This window comes from Etheostoma spectabile, chromosome 11, assembly GCF_008692095.1.
Source record: "Etheostoma spectabile isolate EspeVRDwgs_2016 chromosome 11, UIUC_Espe_1.0, whole genome shotgun sequence".
NCBI lineage: Eukaryota > Metazoa > Chordata > Actinopteri > Perciformes > Percidae > Etheostoma > Etheostoma spectabile.
In genome coordinates this window covers 7,957,955-7,976,199 of record NC_045743.1, presented here as the reverse complement: position 1 = coordinate 7,976,199, position 18,245 = coordinate 7,957,955, and the positions used below count along the sequence as shown (strand labels likewise).

Below are 18,245 nucleotides of genomic sequence, written 5' to 3'. Positions count from 1 at the left end.
AAAATACTAAAGCAACAACGACCCAAATAATGTATAATAAATATTGACTGTAACTTAATTATTAATGTTTCCCTTACTTAATGTATTTATTCCTCCGCCTAGGTATTATTTTGTTTTTATTGGATGTAAAACGGTTCTTGCTTCTTTGATTTTTTTCTGTCCTAACTGAATTTCCCTTCCTCTTTTAATCTTTAAACATGTTATTGTTGTTGTTAGAATTTGACTGTTATCAATAATGCCAGAGAAAACAATGTGCCATTTTCACACATATGTGGTTTATTGTACAGGTAACAAGGTTAAAATATACAACTGGGCAAAGCAAGCAGCTGTGCTGGGGTCTCAGATTCTCACATTCTGCTGAAACAAATAGGCTTCAGCACAGGTAGGGCAGGTGAAAAAAATACAAACTACATACAAGTTTTCAAATAAATTTTTTAATGCATATTTTTTGAGACAAACTTTAAAATTATGAACCTATCTTTTAACACCTTTATATTTTACTGTTCCTAAAAATGTGCTCACATGACCTTGGTGCCAGTTGATATTGAATTAGTTAAGTTCGTATCACAGAACCAGATCTTGTCATCTCAGATACATTGATTTTTCATGGTCAACTAACATGTTGCAGCAGGAAAGACACAAACAATCAAATTAATAATTGCTGACTGGAACAATAATATAACATAACCATTGGTCATGGTTTGAGTAACCATGAACAATGTGCTTTTCCTGCTATGACATGTCAAAATTGACATGTTGGTTTGTGGTAATTATTGTTTTATATTTTTGGTGCAGCATTACAAAGACACCAATGATAAAATCCTGGGATCAAATAGTGAACACAAACTCTGTCCCTATAGTATAAGAAGCAATAATGCAGTGAATTGTGCACACCCCATCCAAAGACTAAAACATGCAGTTTGAATGATCCAAAAAAATGTTAAGATTACTAGATTATTTTGTCTGACTACACTTTTTTTTATTAAACTTTCACACTCAAATGACAACCGTAACTTTTTAGCCAGTTTGGGAGCTCAGGGCACATATCTCCCATAATGGTCTGACAGGCTGGAATGCACTCCTTTATGTCAAATAATAGGACGTCAGTACTAGCTAAACATATTTATTGAAGAAAAAAAAACTGAGCCCAATCAGTCTTATATGGCTGTAAGTGTAAAAGCCAAATATTTCATATCAGGTTGGGAAAGTGCTATGAACAAGACTTACGTGCTCAGGGGATTTATGGCAAAAGATCTTAAGACAAGACTTGTGAGTGGAAAAACACAAACTGGATGTTTTTGTATTGCTTACTTCAACATAACTTACACATAAGTATAAAAGAACAATTACATTCAATGCTATTTAAATGGTTAATCTGTTACTTTTGTTGTTGTTGTAATACTTTAGCTGAATGAATTCATTGTACTAATTATAATGCTAGAGAACTTTGTCCCTCACAATAGGCATTTGGTTGTTGAAATATAAAACATTTAAAACACACACACACACACACACACACACAGACACACACACACACAGGCAGAATTAATGTATATTCTACCTCCTGTCAATGTTAAAAATGTACGTAATTGCATTATGAATATCTAACCTGCTTTTTAGATTGTTTACATTTTAGTCTGTTTGGCTGTATCATCTTCATCTTTATGACGTTCACTTGAGTCTTTCCAGACCATCTCAACCTCTTTCTTCTGTAGCTGGCTTTTATCATCCTCATCCTCTTCATTAAACTTCTTCTTGAACTGGGCCTCAATTTCTGCAGGGTTGGTGTAAGTGTAGAAATATGCCATAATGGAGAAGATGATACACACTGCAAACAAGAGAGAGGCAAATAGGACATACTCTGCCCACTTTGAAAGAGGAGGAGGAGAGAGACAGAGAGACAAATGTGGTATTAATGCATCATCAACCCCTCCAAATATTTTGTCACTTTTAGTCTCTCAGGTTTAGTTTTGAGATTAATTCTCGTTTTTGTTTTTTTTACCTGTTTGGGAATCTTTGCAAGCTCAGCCACAATTAGTACAATGAAGTTGCCAATAGCATTGGTAAACAACCAGCCTGCTTGGAGCACTGATTTCATGTTACTAGGTGCCTTGAAGACACAAAAGGAGGACAAAAGGTTAATGAAGCCAGACACAAAGAAGACATAATTATTTTATAGTTCAAAGTCAAACCAAATATTCTCCTGTTCTGTGTCCTACCATGTCTTCTTTCATGGTACAGCACTGAAATAGGAAGTACCACATTTACCTGTGAGTAGGAGAACTCCAGACCAGTGACAGAAAACATCACTTCACCAGCAGTGATGCAGAAGTACTGTGGGATCTGGAGAGCCATGTGAACTGAGTTAGGCTTGATGTCTTCTGCTGCAGTTATAGACTCCTGACACTAAAACAAATAATCCAAATAGATCAGTTTAGGGCAGTATTTCTGTGACTGAAACAAAGCAGCTGGACAGATGTTGCCACAGCATACAAAGGAAATGTTGTATTATCAATCACACAAAAAAATAAATAGATGAATATTGATGGCACAAGAACAGTGAGTAGGTAGGACTCAAAATAAACTATAGTGTCCATGTTCATTGTAGTAAAGGAACAAGTGAAACTTGTCACCCAGTGCAAAGATGTGGCTCAACAACAATGGAACTCTATGGCAAAGGAATAAGATATATCTTACACAGACAATTGTTCCTAGGATCAATTAATTGATGGTATTTTGGAGGATTTGTTTATATTAAGAAAAAAATCAAATATCACCATCCTAAAAAATATTTGTGAAACTTACATTGCTTCCAAAGACTAAAGTGCTGGGGATAAGAAAGGTATATGAACTTCCAAATCCAAACTCCCTGCTGTATTCACAGGACTGTGAACCACTCCGTAAAGTGAAGATGGCCCTGATCATTAGAAAAGACAATCAGTGTAATAACTATAATTGTTTGCATGAAATAATGAATATAGTATGAAAACTATTGATTTGTCAATATGACAAAAATCCTTACTTTCCATTTTTTATCTGGGAGTAGTTGGAATAATTTAATGACTCGATTAGTCCAAAGTCAGCTGCTGGAGTTGACACATTCACTGTTGTATTCATTCCATTTACAAATCTGAAATATTGAGCCAGAAAATATATTTTAAAAAACAATGTATTCTTCAAATAAAGATTTGGGCTGCAACTGCAGTACAATTGCAGTGAAATGTAATTCCATCAGCTCCTTCAACTTGTGCATGTTCAGCACATTCAATTTACCGAATTGCATTGTTGCCTTCTTGTGGCTTGGAGATTAAATCATCAGTCTGAGGAAATAAGACAACACATGTTGATTAATTGAACTTTTAAGGCCTCTTGCTTGTCTTTATTTTCATTATTGGGCTTCAGACTCACCAACAACCAGTTACCGTCATTGATATTTGAGCGAATCAGAAGTGTTTGTCGTTGTCCTTTGGACAAGGGAATAGTTCTCGTCATGTTGTCTATTGAAATGCTGACCATTTCTGCTTCAAATGTAAATAATTGATCACTGGCCTGCAAAGAAATTGCAGTTTAAAATTGATAAAACTGTGAAATCACTGGGGTACGAATATATGAACATGTTGGACATGTTGAACACAGTGGTATTTTGACTTGCATTCAATTGATTTTCATAGCATTGCAAACTAGATCCAAATGTTGTAAAGGTTTTGTGTTATTGTATGAGACATACCTGAGCTGCAGGAAGCACCAGAGGATCGTTGTCAGGAAGCTTCACTGTGACTGGATTGCTGCCCATGTTTAGTAATTTCAACTGACTCTGGGAGGCTGATGGGAAGGTGGGTAATGTTTTCTGAAGATTAAGTGAGTTTGAAAATAAATTAATCCCTGAACAGATGTGCATTTTGAAGTTAGGAAATGAACACAATAACCGTTTTCTACTTACATCAATTTCAAGCTGAACCAAAGCAGCACAGACAAAAGCTATGGCTGCCATAATCATCCCCACTGTCATTCTTCTCAGAGGTCTGTTGAATTAACATTCAAGCCTGTTACTGATTTTTACAACATTTGAGAGAATCACAGCAACAAATGTCTACATTTTTATACAGGAATAAGTTGTTTTTATGACAGTATGTTTTTTATTATCATCATGGTTATTATGTATCTGATTCAGAACTCTCAAACATTAGATCATTAGATTGTTGTCAGTGTTCTCATCTAACATTTGTCAAGAAATCGAATAAGTGAATTTTTCCAAAATGTTGACCTCAAACATGAAAAAAAAATGGGGAAGAAGAAATTAGGCTATTCTGAAATAGATTTGTTCCAGACTAGAAAACAAAAAAAAAACTCTAAAAAATTTAACTTTAAATGTGACAAATTTCAGCATCGCTCAACGTAAATGTTATTTAATAATCCAATTACCTATTTAACAAACAGCTGCTTGATTTAAATATATGCCCCAAAGCTGTTTCACTTAGTACCAGCAGTACTTACGTAAAGTTCAGGCCACATTTTTTGATCAGGGGGTAGATTAAGCTCTCCATGATAGGCACCAGAGTCAGGATCAGGATGGGGTTGACAGTCTTTCAAAAACAAATAGCACAGTGAGACTTTTCTCAAATAATCAGTCCATGATAAAAATGATTGTAACTTACCTGCATCTGATCAGGCTGTATAACAAGGAGCCCCTGCAGACACAAAGACATTATCAAAAAATGAACACATTGCTTTAGTTAATATATTAATGGTTGGTTTTATTACCAAACTTACAAAGTTTCCATCCATATTTGTGGCTTGCAGGGTCCATCTAGAACCCTTTAATAGAGATAAAGAGTTTAGTATGCCCTGCCAACAAGGGATGTTGCATTTTAAAAGTATTAGTAACATTACGATACCTTTTGGTCAAACAGGGTCCAGAACATTGGGAGTGGGATGTATAAAAAGAGGACCTTCAGCACCATTTTGATTTGAGCAATGAGGAGTTTCTACAGCACCAACAGACAGAACAAGAATTGCTGTCATTCCACTAATGAAACAGCTTGTTAGAAACTTAAGATATTTTTTATTTAATGTTTTAAAGAAAATTTAACTGAATAGACACTTACATCATATTTTTCTTCTGACCAGTCCATCCAGTGCTGCCTCTTTGGGAATTGCTTGCTTCTGTGTTTGTAGCGGTTTTTAATGGCAAACTGATTCACAGAAAAAGAAGAAAAAAGTAAAGGATAACATGTTTTTAGAAACACCTAGAACAACTGTTGTTACACATTGCGGAATGTGTTGATGCAGATGGTGTGAACTAGACTCACCCCAATGCATTTACACACATCCAGCATGATGTTTCCTTGTGGTTCAGCTTTGTAGTACATACCACTTCCGATAATAAACACCACTGTTGGGGACATCACAGGCCCAACAATATCAGTCCACAATATATGTACCAAATCTTTACATTTTTACTTTATGTATAGAATCAGAAATTATGTAGACGTACCAAGCGCAACCACCATTAGAGCTGCAGGGACACCGAAGGCCAGAGAATAACACTTCTGCTGACTGTAGATGCCACACTCTTGAGCTGCAGATTAAAATTACCAACATTAATCTAAATTCTTACTCATTCTCAAGGACTGGTATTGTTAGTTGTTATCACAGGCAGTCATGTTTATAGTTTATGGTTTGTCATAAACATTTTCGATGTCTTGCTCATATTTACCTCTCAGGATTGGAGTGATAATGGTTGAAAGGAGACTCCCACCATTAATGCACAGGTAGAATACAGAGAAAAAAGTTCTCCTTTGCCTTTCCTGCCCAGAGAAATGAATTAGTGACCCATTATGCATTGCATGCATGTTTTACAATGCTGAATACAATATACAACCAATTTCTGATTATTACCAGACTCCACCTATAGGAGCAGAAATGAGGCAATGTTCTAACCTGATGGTCACCGAATTGGTCTCCACCAAAGGCAGCAACACAAGGTTTGATGCCGCCTGTGCCCAGAGCGATGAGGAAGAGTCCCACCATGGACAACACGCTAAATGTAAAGAGGAATATGTACATGAGCAGAGAGCACTGTATGATGAAAACTGCCTGCCAAAAGTGTACATCCTGAACTCTTTTATTTGTGTTGTAGAATAGAAACCCACATATGGAAGGTCATGTTGTCTGGTATCCCATTTCTGTCATTGTCAGTGATGTCGTGGATTGCACTGACTGCCAACGCAACCTGGCCTATTGCATAGACAATGGACAAGTAGATGATAGTCCTGTAAAGTGAAGGGAAAGAGATAGCAAAGAGTGAAATAAGATACAGATACACATATACTTCACTTAAATACTTCAGTAAAAATATGAGACTGTAACAATACACTGTTACAAGTAAATGTTCTGCATTCAAAATACTACTTACATTAAAGTACAGAAGTCTCATCAGCAAAAAACACATAAACACTTAAAGTAGATGAAAAGTATTCATTATACTAGTTTTAACTACTTTGTCTACAGTTATTTAGTTGAATCCAGTTGTTACCACCCTAAGGATGTTTTATTATTTTTGATTTTCTATATTCTTTGCCTTTAGTGTGAAATATTGGATAATTTGACCTCTTTATTTTGTTCAGATGATAAAACAACTATGGTGGTAAAGAAATACTGACAACTTATTGAAATCTGAAAAATGACAAGGGAGCCCAAGTAAACACTACTTTTTGTAAGAGATCACAAGAAAGAAGGTAGAGAAACACTGATTTAATCTTTAACTTTTAGCATTGAATGGCATTTTATCATGTCATAATGTAAAACATTAAAGGTGCAGTAGGTAAGACTTCTAAAACTAACTTTATGTCATATTTGCTGAAACTGACCCTATATAGAACTAGTAGAACTACATAAAGCAGGTAATAAAAAAAAAACTGGCTCCTCTGGCACCACCTACAGCCTGTAGTGCAATTTGCAAAAAATCCACCTTTCACTGTTCAGATGCACCAATCAGGGCCAGGGGGAGTGTCTAACTGGGTGTCAATCAATCAGCAATCATACCTACAGCACCTTTAATCTGAAAAGTAAAGAGCAACTTTAACTGTCTAATACATGTTTTAAAGTAAAACGTGCATTTTCTTTCTGAAATGTTGTGGCGTAGAAGTATAAAGTATAGAAATGGATATACTCAAGTATACACAAATACTCCAGTTATTTTATTTTAATAAGATTACTTTTACTTTTCAATCACTGACAAATCATCTAACTACTTGCATATGTTTAATGGTAAAATAATTAAACACACTTAAACTTTCCCAGCCAGGAGTCAGCCACAATGGCCCCGAGAATAGGGGTCAGGTAGCAGAGAGCCACAAAGATGTGGTAGGTGGAGGTGGCCATGTCATCGTCCCAGCGAAAGAAGTACTTGAAGTACAGCACCAGGACAGCTGTGAACAGGCAGGGAAAATGTCCGTTGCCTCTTATTTTACAGTATGTCATCATCAATCTAAGACTGCACAGTATCCGCTCTAAAATGTTTGGTGACCAAACATTTCATGCAAAACATGACCAAACTTTGTTCATGTTTTGTATGCAAATATCTAATATATATAAATATATATTTTACTTGAGTAAAAGTAGCTTTACCATGTCAACAGCATCAAAATATATGAAGTACTTGTTTTTTAGAATAGCCAAATTTAGAATAATGTATATTATATTATATTGAGTTAGGATTATTGATGCATTATTGCGTATATCACTTTAACCCTCATGTTGTCTTCGGGTCAAATTGACTCGTTTTCCTACATCAATATTTTTCTTCACTACCCAATTATAATTACCCCAAATAACATGACTGATTCCACACAACGCTCTTTGGGGTGATTTTGATGGGTAATTTTCTTATTCAATTTTATAGTATTTGAAAAAAATGTAAGTGGTTTTGAAATAGTATTGAGTAAAAGTTGATATATTCCAGTCTGTGATTATCTATCAACATACTTTCCTTTAATTTTAGTTAAAATAATTCCTAATTTCAGATTTTCTAACTCAAACATTAGGTATTACCGGTATTTCTTATGAATGAGGTTTATTGACCATAAATTCCAAAAATAACTGTAAAACTAAAGTTAATAAGTTGGTGATACGTAGTGTTGAAAATGTAAAAAAAAAAAAAAAAAGTGACAAACATTGAAAAAAGCATCAAAAGTGTTGGGAAAAAAGGACAAAAATTAAAGAAAAAGTTAAAAACATTGTTAAAAAGCGTTGACAAAATTGTTGATTTTCAATTTTGACAAGAAGACAACACAAGGGTTAAAACTGCAGCTGGTTAATGTAGATATAATTAAAAATTATTTATACATTTCATATATATCATTGTATATACTGTGTTTATAAAGTATTTTATTTTAATTTATATAAGACTGTATGTAAAGATATATAGTAGTAATGTCATCATTTATTTAACAGTTGTTCAATTACATATTAAATCAAATCAACAGTTGAGTAAGTAGTAATATTTGCCTCTGAAATGTTGAGGAGAAGAAGGATAAAGCAGCCGAAAATTTAATGTAATTAGTTACTTTCCACCACTGGAATATCAAACAAGTCCTGTTTTTTCCAACACCATCCTTAAGGTTAGGTTTAGGAAAACATCATGGTTTAGGTTCAAATAAGTACTAGCTGTTGTGGTTACAATCACGTGGTCAATGTTTTAGAATGCAGTATTCTCACCTCGCATGCCATAGTAGGAGAACCTCTCGCAGAACTCATTCACAATTATGAAGAAGATGCTCAGGGGGTAACCACAAACCACTTTGCTCTGATGGATCAAAGAAACAGCAGCATGGTGTTCAGCAGTGGTCAGTGGTATTGGCAACAAAATTGACTTTGTATATCAAAATTGAAAGTGCTCATAATGGTCCCTGTCAGTGTTTGATTATATTATTGGATGATCATTGTTAGCAGCGTAAGCAGTATTTTAATGCTGTAGTTGGTTGAGGTGGAATTTTGACCGCTTTTAAAAAATTACTATAACCTAAATGTGAAATAAATGTAGTGGAGTAAAAAGTACAACATTTCCATCTGAAATGTATGGTCTTAAGGTATTACGTAACATGAACTGGAAATACTCATGTAAAATACAATTTCCTAAAATTGTTACTTAAATATTGCTCGGTAATTTGTAACCTGTAGCAGTAATACAGTAATTGGCACATTAGGATGGTTGCTTTGTTCCTATGGATGATCATTTAGACTCACCAAACTTAAATCAAAAACTGCATCAACATCCAATAACTGAAATTAATGAATTACATTACCGTCCCTTTGCTTTTCTTCTCCTTCTTTGGGTCCTCATCATCTGTGCACAAGATTAAACTACTTTAAATAGCATGCTACAATTCATAAAAAAAACTGAAATGTAGCAGCCTACAGACTGCCTCCATTAAAAAAAAAAAAAATCTTTCTCCAACGTTTTGTGTTGAATTAAGAAACAATAAGGAAGAAGTTAAGACAATAAGTGCAATAAGATTTACTTGTATGTTCTGACTTGTTCCCTAAAAAGAGTAAAACTCACCGGTCATGATGGCTGAATGAAGCTGCTGCCTGCTGTCTACTGTGGTTTGATATTCCTTTGAGATTCCTGCAGGGAGCAATTGATAACTAATCCTTCACTGTGAGAGTGTTTTGAAATACTGCTACATGTTAACACAGTGATCTGTCGCTCACACTGCTGACCGCGTTGCTTTTATGATGGGTGGGATGAGATATAGGAGATAGGGAGTCAGCTATGTTCCAACCCTAACAACTCATAAAAGGTATTAATTACAGAGAACTCCACAACTCAACCAAATGCAAAAACAACTGCAAGAATAAACTTTAATACATGTGGAAATAAAATTAGGATCCATGAGTACAAGTGCAGAGAAATTAGTGTTTTATTTAAAAGAAAAGCATTAAGGAACATCTCTTTTTACAGCAGAACAGTAACTTTATGTTAAATAAAAAAACTTTGCTGCCTAAATATAAAACAATTTCTGGAACAATTCAATGGACACTGAAATGGTATAAGATTCAAATAACTTCCACAGTAGGCGTAGTGTCTGATTCCACACCTCATCACTTTGGCAAGAAGGTGAACATCATCTTTACAGTGTATGAGCCCCACACAGATACTTTGCAAATATTGCACACACTCCTTTTTTATATACATTAATTAACAATTTGGAACACAATATTTGTATGTAATGGCTTTAAATATTTAAAAACACTCCCATTCTAAGACATTGAAGTGATTTAAGGTTGAATGCTAACATGAGTCATAGGAGGCCCTTTTAGTAGAAATATAACTTCATGTACAGGTAGATGAGCGTCAACATATGCAGCATATACTGTTCATCAAGACATCAACAGTGGCTTATAAAAGTGGAATACTGTACATACAAAAACACAGTGTGAAATATTAAAAATATCATCAAAATAAACAAAAAATGGGCTGTTGGGAGGGTGGTGGGTGTAGTATAATGACATGCATATCAAAGATCCCAACAGGAATGTCTCTATTGAAAACACTGCCCAGTATTTTCAGGTAAAAACAAGTGACACATTATGTGTGGCCATGAAGCAGGTTGCAAAATCTGTCATCTCTCCTGCATGATGCAGGTATCAGGCTCCCCCTCAGTTTATTGTTACAGACATCCAACATAAGTTGCCATGCCGCGTGTATACATTAAATAGGTCCAGTGCCTTGGTCATTGTTCACTGATAAAGGTGAGAGGGAGTCAGAGTTGTCTGTGTTTGTGTCAGTTTCCTGTTAAACTGACTAAATAAAAGAAGGTTCAGGTTCAAAAGAGACAATGTTGCTTCACCGGCATGCCTGGTTGGCGAGTATAGAGGGCACAGGGTTCAAGGCTAACCCAGGCAAGCATCATACCACAGAGGAAGAGCTGGGGATGCCGTGGATGGTGGCACTGGTTGGCGTGCCGCTGATGGCGTTAAAGATGTGAAGCGAGTCTGGAAGAACGCTCTTCATACCATCTTCCACAGGACTGATCTGGAAGGGAGGCAGTATGATATATTCACAATCATTCACAATACCATCTTAGATAGATAACTTAGTACCTTAATTACTACCAAGTGAAAGCTTTATTTAAAAAGGATAGTAATAGCTAGTATGGCTTTCCCCATTTTTAGTCTTTGTGCTAAGCTAAGCTAACCAGCTGTGGCTGTATATTAACCACACAGACATGATAGTGGTATCAATCTTCATTTCTAACGCTCAGCAAGAAAGCAAATAATCATATTTTCTGCAAATGCCAGACTGTTCCTTTAAAGTGGAGCCTCAAAACCCCTTAAAAAAAGATTGATACAGAAAACAAATAAGCAAACCAACCAATCTTCATATCATCAACAGAAAAACCAAGAGTAAATCATTAAGTATAAGATATTTTTGTGTGTGTGCATATACAAAAACAAATGTAAATACATAATTCAGATGCATGTACATGCATATGCAGATGCTCTTCATACACACACAAATGTATGTACATACATAAATGTACATACACTACCGGTCAAAAGTTTGAGGTCACTTACACGTTTCCATTCCACTTCATCAGACAGAATACCAGCTGATCTGAGTGGGTGGGTGGTCTTTCATCCAATATCTACATTGCCCATTATCATCAACCATTCATCCAATGTTCCAAAGGCATATTCTGTTCAATAATCTGATATCAGTTCAGAAAACTAAGTGAGAAAATGCAATTTGTAAGCACATAATGTAATCTGAAAACGTCTTCCCTGGTTAAAAAAACAATGCATCTGATCTCAGATGGTATTTTGTCTATAATGGAGTGCAATGGAAATTTCTATGTGACCCCGAACGTTTGACCGGTAGTGAGGGTGGTGTGTGTGTGTGTGTGTGTGTGGTGTGTGTGTGGTGTGTGTACATGCATACATACATGCTGGACACACATGCAGAAATTAACATGTAGGTATAATAAGTGATTGCTGATCTAGCCAGCCGCTGCATCCATAGTAGAGTGAGAAAAGGTGGGTTTTAAGTTTTGAATTATCAGGGGTAGAGCTGAAACTATTAGATGATTAGTCAATTAGTCAATCAACATAAATTTATTTGGCACACCTATTTTGATTAATTAATTTTAATGGAAAAATGCAGCTTCTCAACGTGAGCGTTTGCTGCTTTTATGTTATAGTTAACTGAATATCTTTGTTTTTGGACTGTTGGACGTACAAGACATTCAAAGACTTCACCTTCAGAAATTGTGACGGATGTTTATTCACTATTTTCTGATTGACCAAACAGTTAACAATTAATCAAGAGTCTAATCGTTGGATTAACTAGTAATGAAAGTAATTGTTAGATGCAGGCCTGATCAGGAGATTTAGCCATTCTGATGGACAGTGGACATGTGTTCCATGTGTGAGAATATTTTATGTTTTATTTATTACAGGCATCTAAAGATAAGGCCCGTCTGTGTTCTGATCAGATAACTTTGCCAATCTATTCCATGTGTTTAAAGGTCAAGACAAGGCCCTTAGCTTTAGCAGCTTTCTATTTTTTTGTCATGTGAAATCTGTGTAACATCAGAATGTCTAATGGTTTGACAATGCAACATCCTACAGCAATCAAAACTTTGGGTAATATATGATGCCTTTTGTCTGGCTGGATCCACAATTATCAACTTTATTGCATACAGGTGCTTTTTTTCATTACCATCCAATCTGCTCATGTCAGCACAAGGGAAAAACAGAGAATGGTGTTATCAAAAAGAGTGTTATCAGTTATGTTATAAAACATATTTCATGAATGGCACTCACACACACCGTAACCCGTCTTAGAAGATTACATTTCTAACAATTGTAATGCAGAATGTAATTACACTGATATTGTACTCACTTGCTCATGCATGATGATGGACAGCTCCCTAGCTAGGTCTCTATAGTTGGCTTTCATCTCATCATGATACTCCTGTTGGTCCTCTTTGATCAGACGCTCATTAATACTTAAGCCGTGGCCACATGCCTCAACAAAATGCCTGCTCAAAAAACACAAAGTTAAGATGTGTCATAGGAAATTACACAAAGTAGTTGCACACACATTGTAAACTGTTAGTATCTTATCTCACCTGAAGACCTCTTTCAGCTGTTTGACCTTGTTATCAGGATACTTCTTGGCACATGCATCGTCCAGAAAAGCTCGTGCATATGCAAGTGGTCCTGCGTTTACCTGAGGGAGGACGTAGGACGTATGTTTTTTTCATGATAATTTTATCAGATACATCCAATGTGTGTGTGAAAATGTGTGAGTGTATGTTGACAAAAGTCAAAGCAGGCACCTGGACGCTGATGCTGCCCTGTAGTTTGAGCTGCAGACGGATCATGTCCACTTCACTGGAGGAGCACAGCTGTTTGATCTCAGCCACCTTCTTACTCATCTCATCGATGGCCACCTCGATGGGGCTCAGATCAGTGTGGTGCTGATACATCACTGCGATACGTTTCTTTACATAAGGGAAACAATGCGTGGCTGGGGGACGGAAACACAATGAGGAGTGGGGTGAACAGCTTGCCTCTCAGATCATATGTCTTTTCTTCATTTATGTGCTTTTCTGAGTTTTCCAGCCCAGGATCTGTACTGTGCATAATTTAAAAGCTCTCAGATAATAATGATAAGAATGTAAGGTTGTTGGACTTTTGCACAATAAAACAATATAACTATGATTAGGAAATGTCCTTGACAAACAGCTGACACATTCAGAACGTAATCAAGATCTTACATTCACGTACAGGACCATTCAGGTGAGTCATGTAATACCTCCACGACTGATACCCATGTGGAAGTCTTCCACATAGCGTGTTTTTGAAGTCAGTTTTTTGCTCAAATGTGTTAATATGCACACAATGGAAGGAGGTGGTGTATAGTTTTTGAGGAAAGCAAAAATTATTATTTAAGTTAATTTGATGCGGAAGACACCATCTTATTTATTTACAGCTGCTACGTTTCATTACATAATACTATTTTAAAGAAGAACTATTTAGTCTGTGATAACGGTTGCATAATGTCTTCTGTGGCTATGGAATTGGAATACTATACCTATAGAGTACCCCTTTAAGAGCTTATGTGCCCCTACCCTACAGTTTATAGGGTTACTTACTGGTTAGTATAGTCCTGCGTTTGCACTGCTCCTCCACCCCGCCTTGCTTTTTGCCTGATATGGTGAAAGGCATCTCAAACACAAAACGACGGATGTTGTGGCTCTTCTCGAAGTCTGTCTTCCTGTCCACCAGCTCTTTCTCCTCCAGGTAAGGGGTCACATGTGTCACTTGGATGTACGCAAACTTAGAATCCAGGTCTTTGGGGTTAATCTGCATTGAGTACATTGCATTACAACAAATCAGTACCATGTTTTATACATCTTATGGATTAATTCACATCACAAGTCAAATGTCAACACAGTTTTACCCTGCCAGAGTCTTGGATCATCTTCACATTCTCCTGTCCGAACTTGTCAGAGTACAGCTTTAGAAGCCTCTGAGATACCTCCGACAGTGGGGTGAATTTGGGTTCTTTGTAGATGTACTCCTTACCATCTTCATCTTCAAAGAAGCCCTGAAAACAGATAAAATATGGTCAGAATGAATAGTGTCTTTATCTAATAAGATATAAAGAAGCAAACAGTGCCACATTAAACCATGTGTGTGTGTGGGCTGTGAGTGGGAGTTGTTTGTTAAAATGGAATGTGTAAAATAATCTCAGGACTGAGTTAGGAGATTTGGAAGACACATTTACAACCCTTAATCGAAGGTCCAAGCACAGAGACAGAAAAAAATACTGCACTGCAAGACATCAACTAGTGTCAGTTCAGTACTGTGAGGCAGACCATAGGACACAGGTAGGGGCACAGATTTCACACCGTCAGTGGGAGCACTTACATTAGTCCGTTGTTTTAAATATAAATGGTCAAAAGTCCCATGAACAGATGGTTAAAGCCATGCATTTACCCAGTGAGAGATACAGCTTTCTATTAGCCCTCAATGGTTTCCTACTAAGATTAGGACGACACTAAAGGCTGGGGTAGAGGCGGAGTAAAAAGGCTAAAAGATAAACAATGCACGTGAAATTGTGGACAAAGTGTGCATTAGCGAAGAAGCACAACACAGTTGAACACATCACTGCAGTCCAACTGCAATATTGCCTTTCATATTGTTTACCTCAGCCTCTGAGTCAGTAAAGTGGTACTGCTGCAGGGGTGTAAACAGCAGAAAATAAAATCATTGTTATTCCATGATAACGACCTAAAAACTGCATCAACAATTAGACCACCATGTTAAGAGAGACATGGATCCTTATCAAAGCACACAGGCAGAGGTAACCACACCCAACAAATTATTTCACAAGATATAACAGAAATAAGGGTCAATACTAAAATCTTAGATCTGTAACACAATAGCAGAACCACTGGAATGAGTGTAGAAGTGAAAGCCATGCAACAGTGGCGACTGATTGTTACTGTAAACTTAAAACAGCAAACTATGACTGAGAAATGCAATGGATTAAAACAGCACCAACAACACACAACTGCTAAGAAAGTCTAGCAAGGTCTACTGCCAACTTACCGCTGCCTTTAAAGAGGATAAAAAGCAGAAAAGGGTATTAGCTTGGATCATAAAATGCCATGTGATTATGCACTTAAAAACACAAAAACACCTTCAGCAGCACCCATGCTCATTGCGAATTACACTAAGCAACCAACTCATTAATTGCTCTTTTGTAAAATAATAATTGAATAATGAATTTAATAATTTTAAATACAGTGTGTGCCAAAACCAGATTAACAATACGTCTGTTTGAAAAAACTAAAACTCACCTGGCCAAAGAAGGCCACTCTGAAGTAGGTGCCCAGCAGTCTCTTGCCTGAGTGCATTACCTCTGTCACTTTGCTGTATGCACGATGCAGGGTGTCATATAGGTGGGCCAGTTTCTGTGCAAAGTAATACAAATCGGATTAAAAATCGGATTATAATTTATAGATACTAATGTCCCAACCTGGGCCAAATAAGTGGGGATTGTTGTGGGAGACAAAAAGTTAAATGCACCTCAAAGTCCCTGCGCTTCTCATAAATGGGGATAATGAGCTTGTAGATGTCAGAGATGAGCTCGTAACGCTCAGCTTTCCACAGTCCATCTGCACACTCCTCCAAAAGCTCCATTAGGACGTCCTGGGGGAACAAGGGAGGTGGAGAAATAGAAAAAGTGTTTGATAAGGCAACATCTCTTCTATCATGACCAAATGTGATAACTATAAGGAATCGATAGGTCCTTCCCAAAAAGAACTATTATTACAAGAAATATGCAGTAATGATGTGTTATTTAAAAATTGCAAATTGTGTTTCATGCTAATGTGATTTGTCTATTGTCTGAAGTCTTGGAAGTCAACTGTTAAATCTGTATAGAAATACGGAAGAGAAATGATGATTCGTTATTTAAAAACAAAATTATTGGAGAGCTAAAGATAGGATAGGATTATACGTCTTAATACATTAATATTACATTTACTTCGGAGATGTTTTTTTGTGCAAAGAAACTCACAAAAATGCATTCAACCCCTGTAGTCTTAACTAAAATACACAATTCTAAAAATCTAAATGTAATAAAATAATGTCATGGTGTGGTCAGACCACAGACTATATTTGAAAATATGTTACTTTTTCAAATCTGTCATTAGCACAGTTACATACTTCATTGAAATGAACGTCCTGCATGCCAACGTCCTCCATCATTGCTGCTTCTTCATCAATGTTTGGAGTCACGACACGAAACGCTGAGCAGCCTTGCTTGAACATGCCTGCACACAGTATGACATAAAACAATATTTTAACAATCAGCCACATTAGGCAACAAAAAAACAGGAGTACACAGACTATACATAATAGAGCTGCTGTGTGGCATGCAAGTAAAAATAGATTATTAAGGCACCTTTTCTCCTCAGGTATTCTGCCACAAGCGCTGCAACATGCACATAGCACATGGCCGCCTGTGAACAACAACAACACAGGTCAGATAAGCAAAGTGATGTTGATAGTTTTACTTATGTTAGGATACAACAGCATCACCCACAGAACATTAGCCCACAAAAAACTGGACAAATATGAAGTAAATACAGTCAGTCCTTGATATTTGATCCTGTACAGACACATCGCCAGACACAGACCTAAGTGAATCTATCACATTTTTTAATCGGCCACCATCATACCAAAGTCCAACCCATTTAGCCACACAAAGTCTCTTATCACAGACCTCTGACAGGTCTCCGTTCTTCACATGGATCCGGGCCATGCTGTCCAGCCAGGTCTTGCGTAGTTCTGGCGTGCTGGCGTAAGACTTGGCGAGGCTGTACTGCAGGTCCACCAGCATCTCTGGATCTCTCTCGTGCTCCTTCATCTGAGCCGTGGCCATCAAAACTGTTCTTATGCGTTTGGTCAGGTCCTTCACATCCGATGGAAAAGCTGTGTTCTGTTAAGGAGAATGTAGAAATGAAAACAGTCAGTCATGTTACTGCCAGTTTCAGCATGTATTTAAACTGTTTCATCTGCACAAAAATGAATTATTGACCTTAATAGTTTTGTCACTGTTGGCACAGTTGTTGATTATTGACAGAGACTGCTGAAAGCGGGTACTTCCGATACCAATCACATCAGCTATCAACTGACTGACAGCTATCACCACCTGAAGACAGAGAAAGACACATATTGTTATTATTATTATTATTATTATTAATACATATTTTTTAACCCTTACATTTTGCTGAGATTGGTACATTTCATCTTTGTTTGAGGTCTCACAGACCTCAAAACTGTATGAAAATAATATGAATAAAAAATAATCTAATCTTAAAACCCCAAATGTATCGAAATGGTAACAGTTCCTGTTGCCACAAAATAGGCTTACACATTTGATTTTGATGGAAATTAAAAAAATAAATAAAAATAAAACGTAAATTACAATAAAACATTATTACACCAAATAATAAACACTTATTTGGGATTTGGAACTGGTAGTAAAATTTAAAAAGGCATTGCATGCAACCATGGTTTACAGCTGAGGCCCCAAACGGAAGTAAGCAGCTACGTGTCATTTTCAGTGGTGGGCTTCTGCAACATGGCATCACTTCAACATTCAGTTATAAGCAATTCTCACAAAATTAAGAAGTAAGTATGAAGCTAATAATATAATG

At 36.5% G+C, this 18,245-nt stretch overlaps 2 protein-coding genes across 2 annotated transcripts in view; both read right to left on the bottom strand.

Moving 5' to 3' along the window:
* Window positions 1-255: 255 nt before the first annotated feature.
* On the bottom strand, window positions 256-9,726 carry slc15a1a (solute carrier family 15 member 1a). Its single transcript, XM_032530138.1, has 23 exons — window positions 9,563-9,726; window positions 9,306-9,346; window positions 8,719-8,806; window positions 7,289-7,430; window positions 6,153-6,272; window positions 5,941-6,040; window positions 5,717-5,807; window positions 5,495-5,578; window positions 5,310-5,392; window positions 5,106-5,192; window positions 4,896-4,985; window positions 4,771-4,815; window positions 4,656-4,688; window positions 4,495-4,583; window positions 3,941-4,022; window positions 3,728-3,847; window positions 3,409-3,549; window positions 3,274-3,320; window positions 3,023-3,130; window positions 2,806-2,917; window positions 2,269-2,406; window positions 2,003-2,110; window positions 256-1,868 (listed from the first exon to the last, which is right to left on the bottom strand). The coding sequence occupies exons 1-23, from the start codon at window positions 9,567-9,569 to the stop codon at window positions 1,626-1,628; spliced, it is 2,199 nt and encodes a 732-aa protein (XP_032386029.1). The 5' UTR covers window positions 9,570-9,726; the 3' UTR covers window positions 256-1,625.
* A 179-nt stretch (window positions 9,727-9,905) lies between these two features.
* The window catches only part of zmp:0000001200 (dedicator of cytokinesis protein 9), a 55,089-nt gene continuing 46,749 nt past the window's right edge, over window positions 9,906-18,245 (bottom strand). Inside the window, exons 42-53 of the mRNA XM_032530329.1 lie at window positions 17,624-17,737; window positions 17,309-17,524; window positions 16,988-17,045; window positions 16,750-16,856; window positions 16,108-16,230; window positions 15,879-15,992; window positions 14,474-14,620; window positions 14,166-14,376; window positions 13,347-13,537; window positions 13,137-13,237; window positions 12,908-13,046; window positions 9,906-11,038 (exon numbers count right to left, since the gene is read on the bottom strand). Coding sequence (XP_032386220.1) covers window positions 10,913-11,038; window positions 12,908-13,046; window positions 13,137-13,237; window positions 13,347-13,537; window positions 14,166-14,376; window positions 14,474-14,620; window positions 15,879-15,992; window positions 16,108-16,230; window positions 16,750-16,856; window positions 16,988-17,045; window positions 17,309-17,524; window positions 17,624-17,737 — 1,647 coding nt within the window. The 3' untranslated portion in view covers window positions 9,906-10,912. The remainder of the gene's footprint in view (window positions 11,039-12,907; window positions 13,047-13,136; window positions 13,238-13,346; window positions 13,538-14,165; window positions 14,377-14,473; window positions 14,621-15,878; window positions 15,993-16,107; window positions 16,231-16,749; window positions 16,857-16,987; window positions 17,046-17,308; window positions 17,525-17,623; window positions 17,738-18,245) is intronic.

Bases quoted from the DNA above. Each gene is read 5' to 3' on its own strand.
- slc15a1a (XM_032530138.1), bottom strand. The intron at 6,273-7,288 runs GTGTGTTTAATT...TTCACTTTACAG, and splicing joins TCCTGGCTGGGAAAGTTTAA to GACTATCATCTACTTGTCCA. The intron at 3,131-3,273 runs GTAAATTGAATG...TCAATATTTCAG, and splicing joins GAAGGCAACAATGCAATTCG to ATTTGTAAATGGAATGAATA.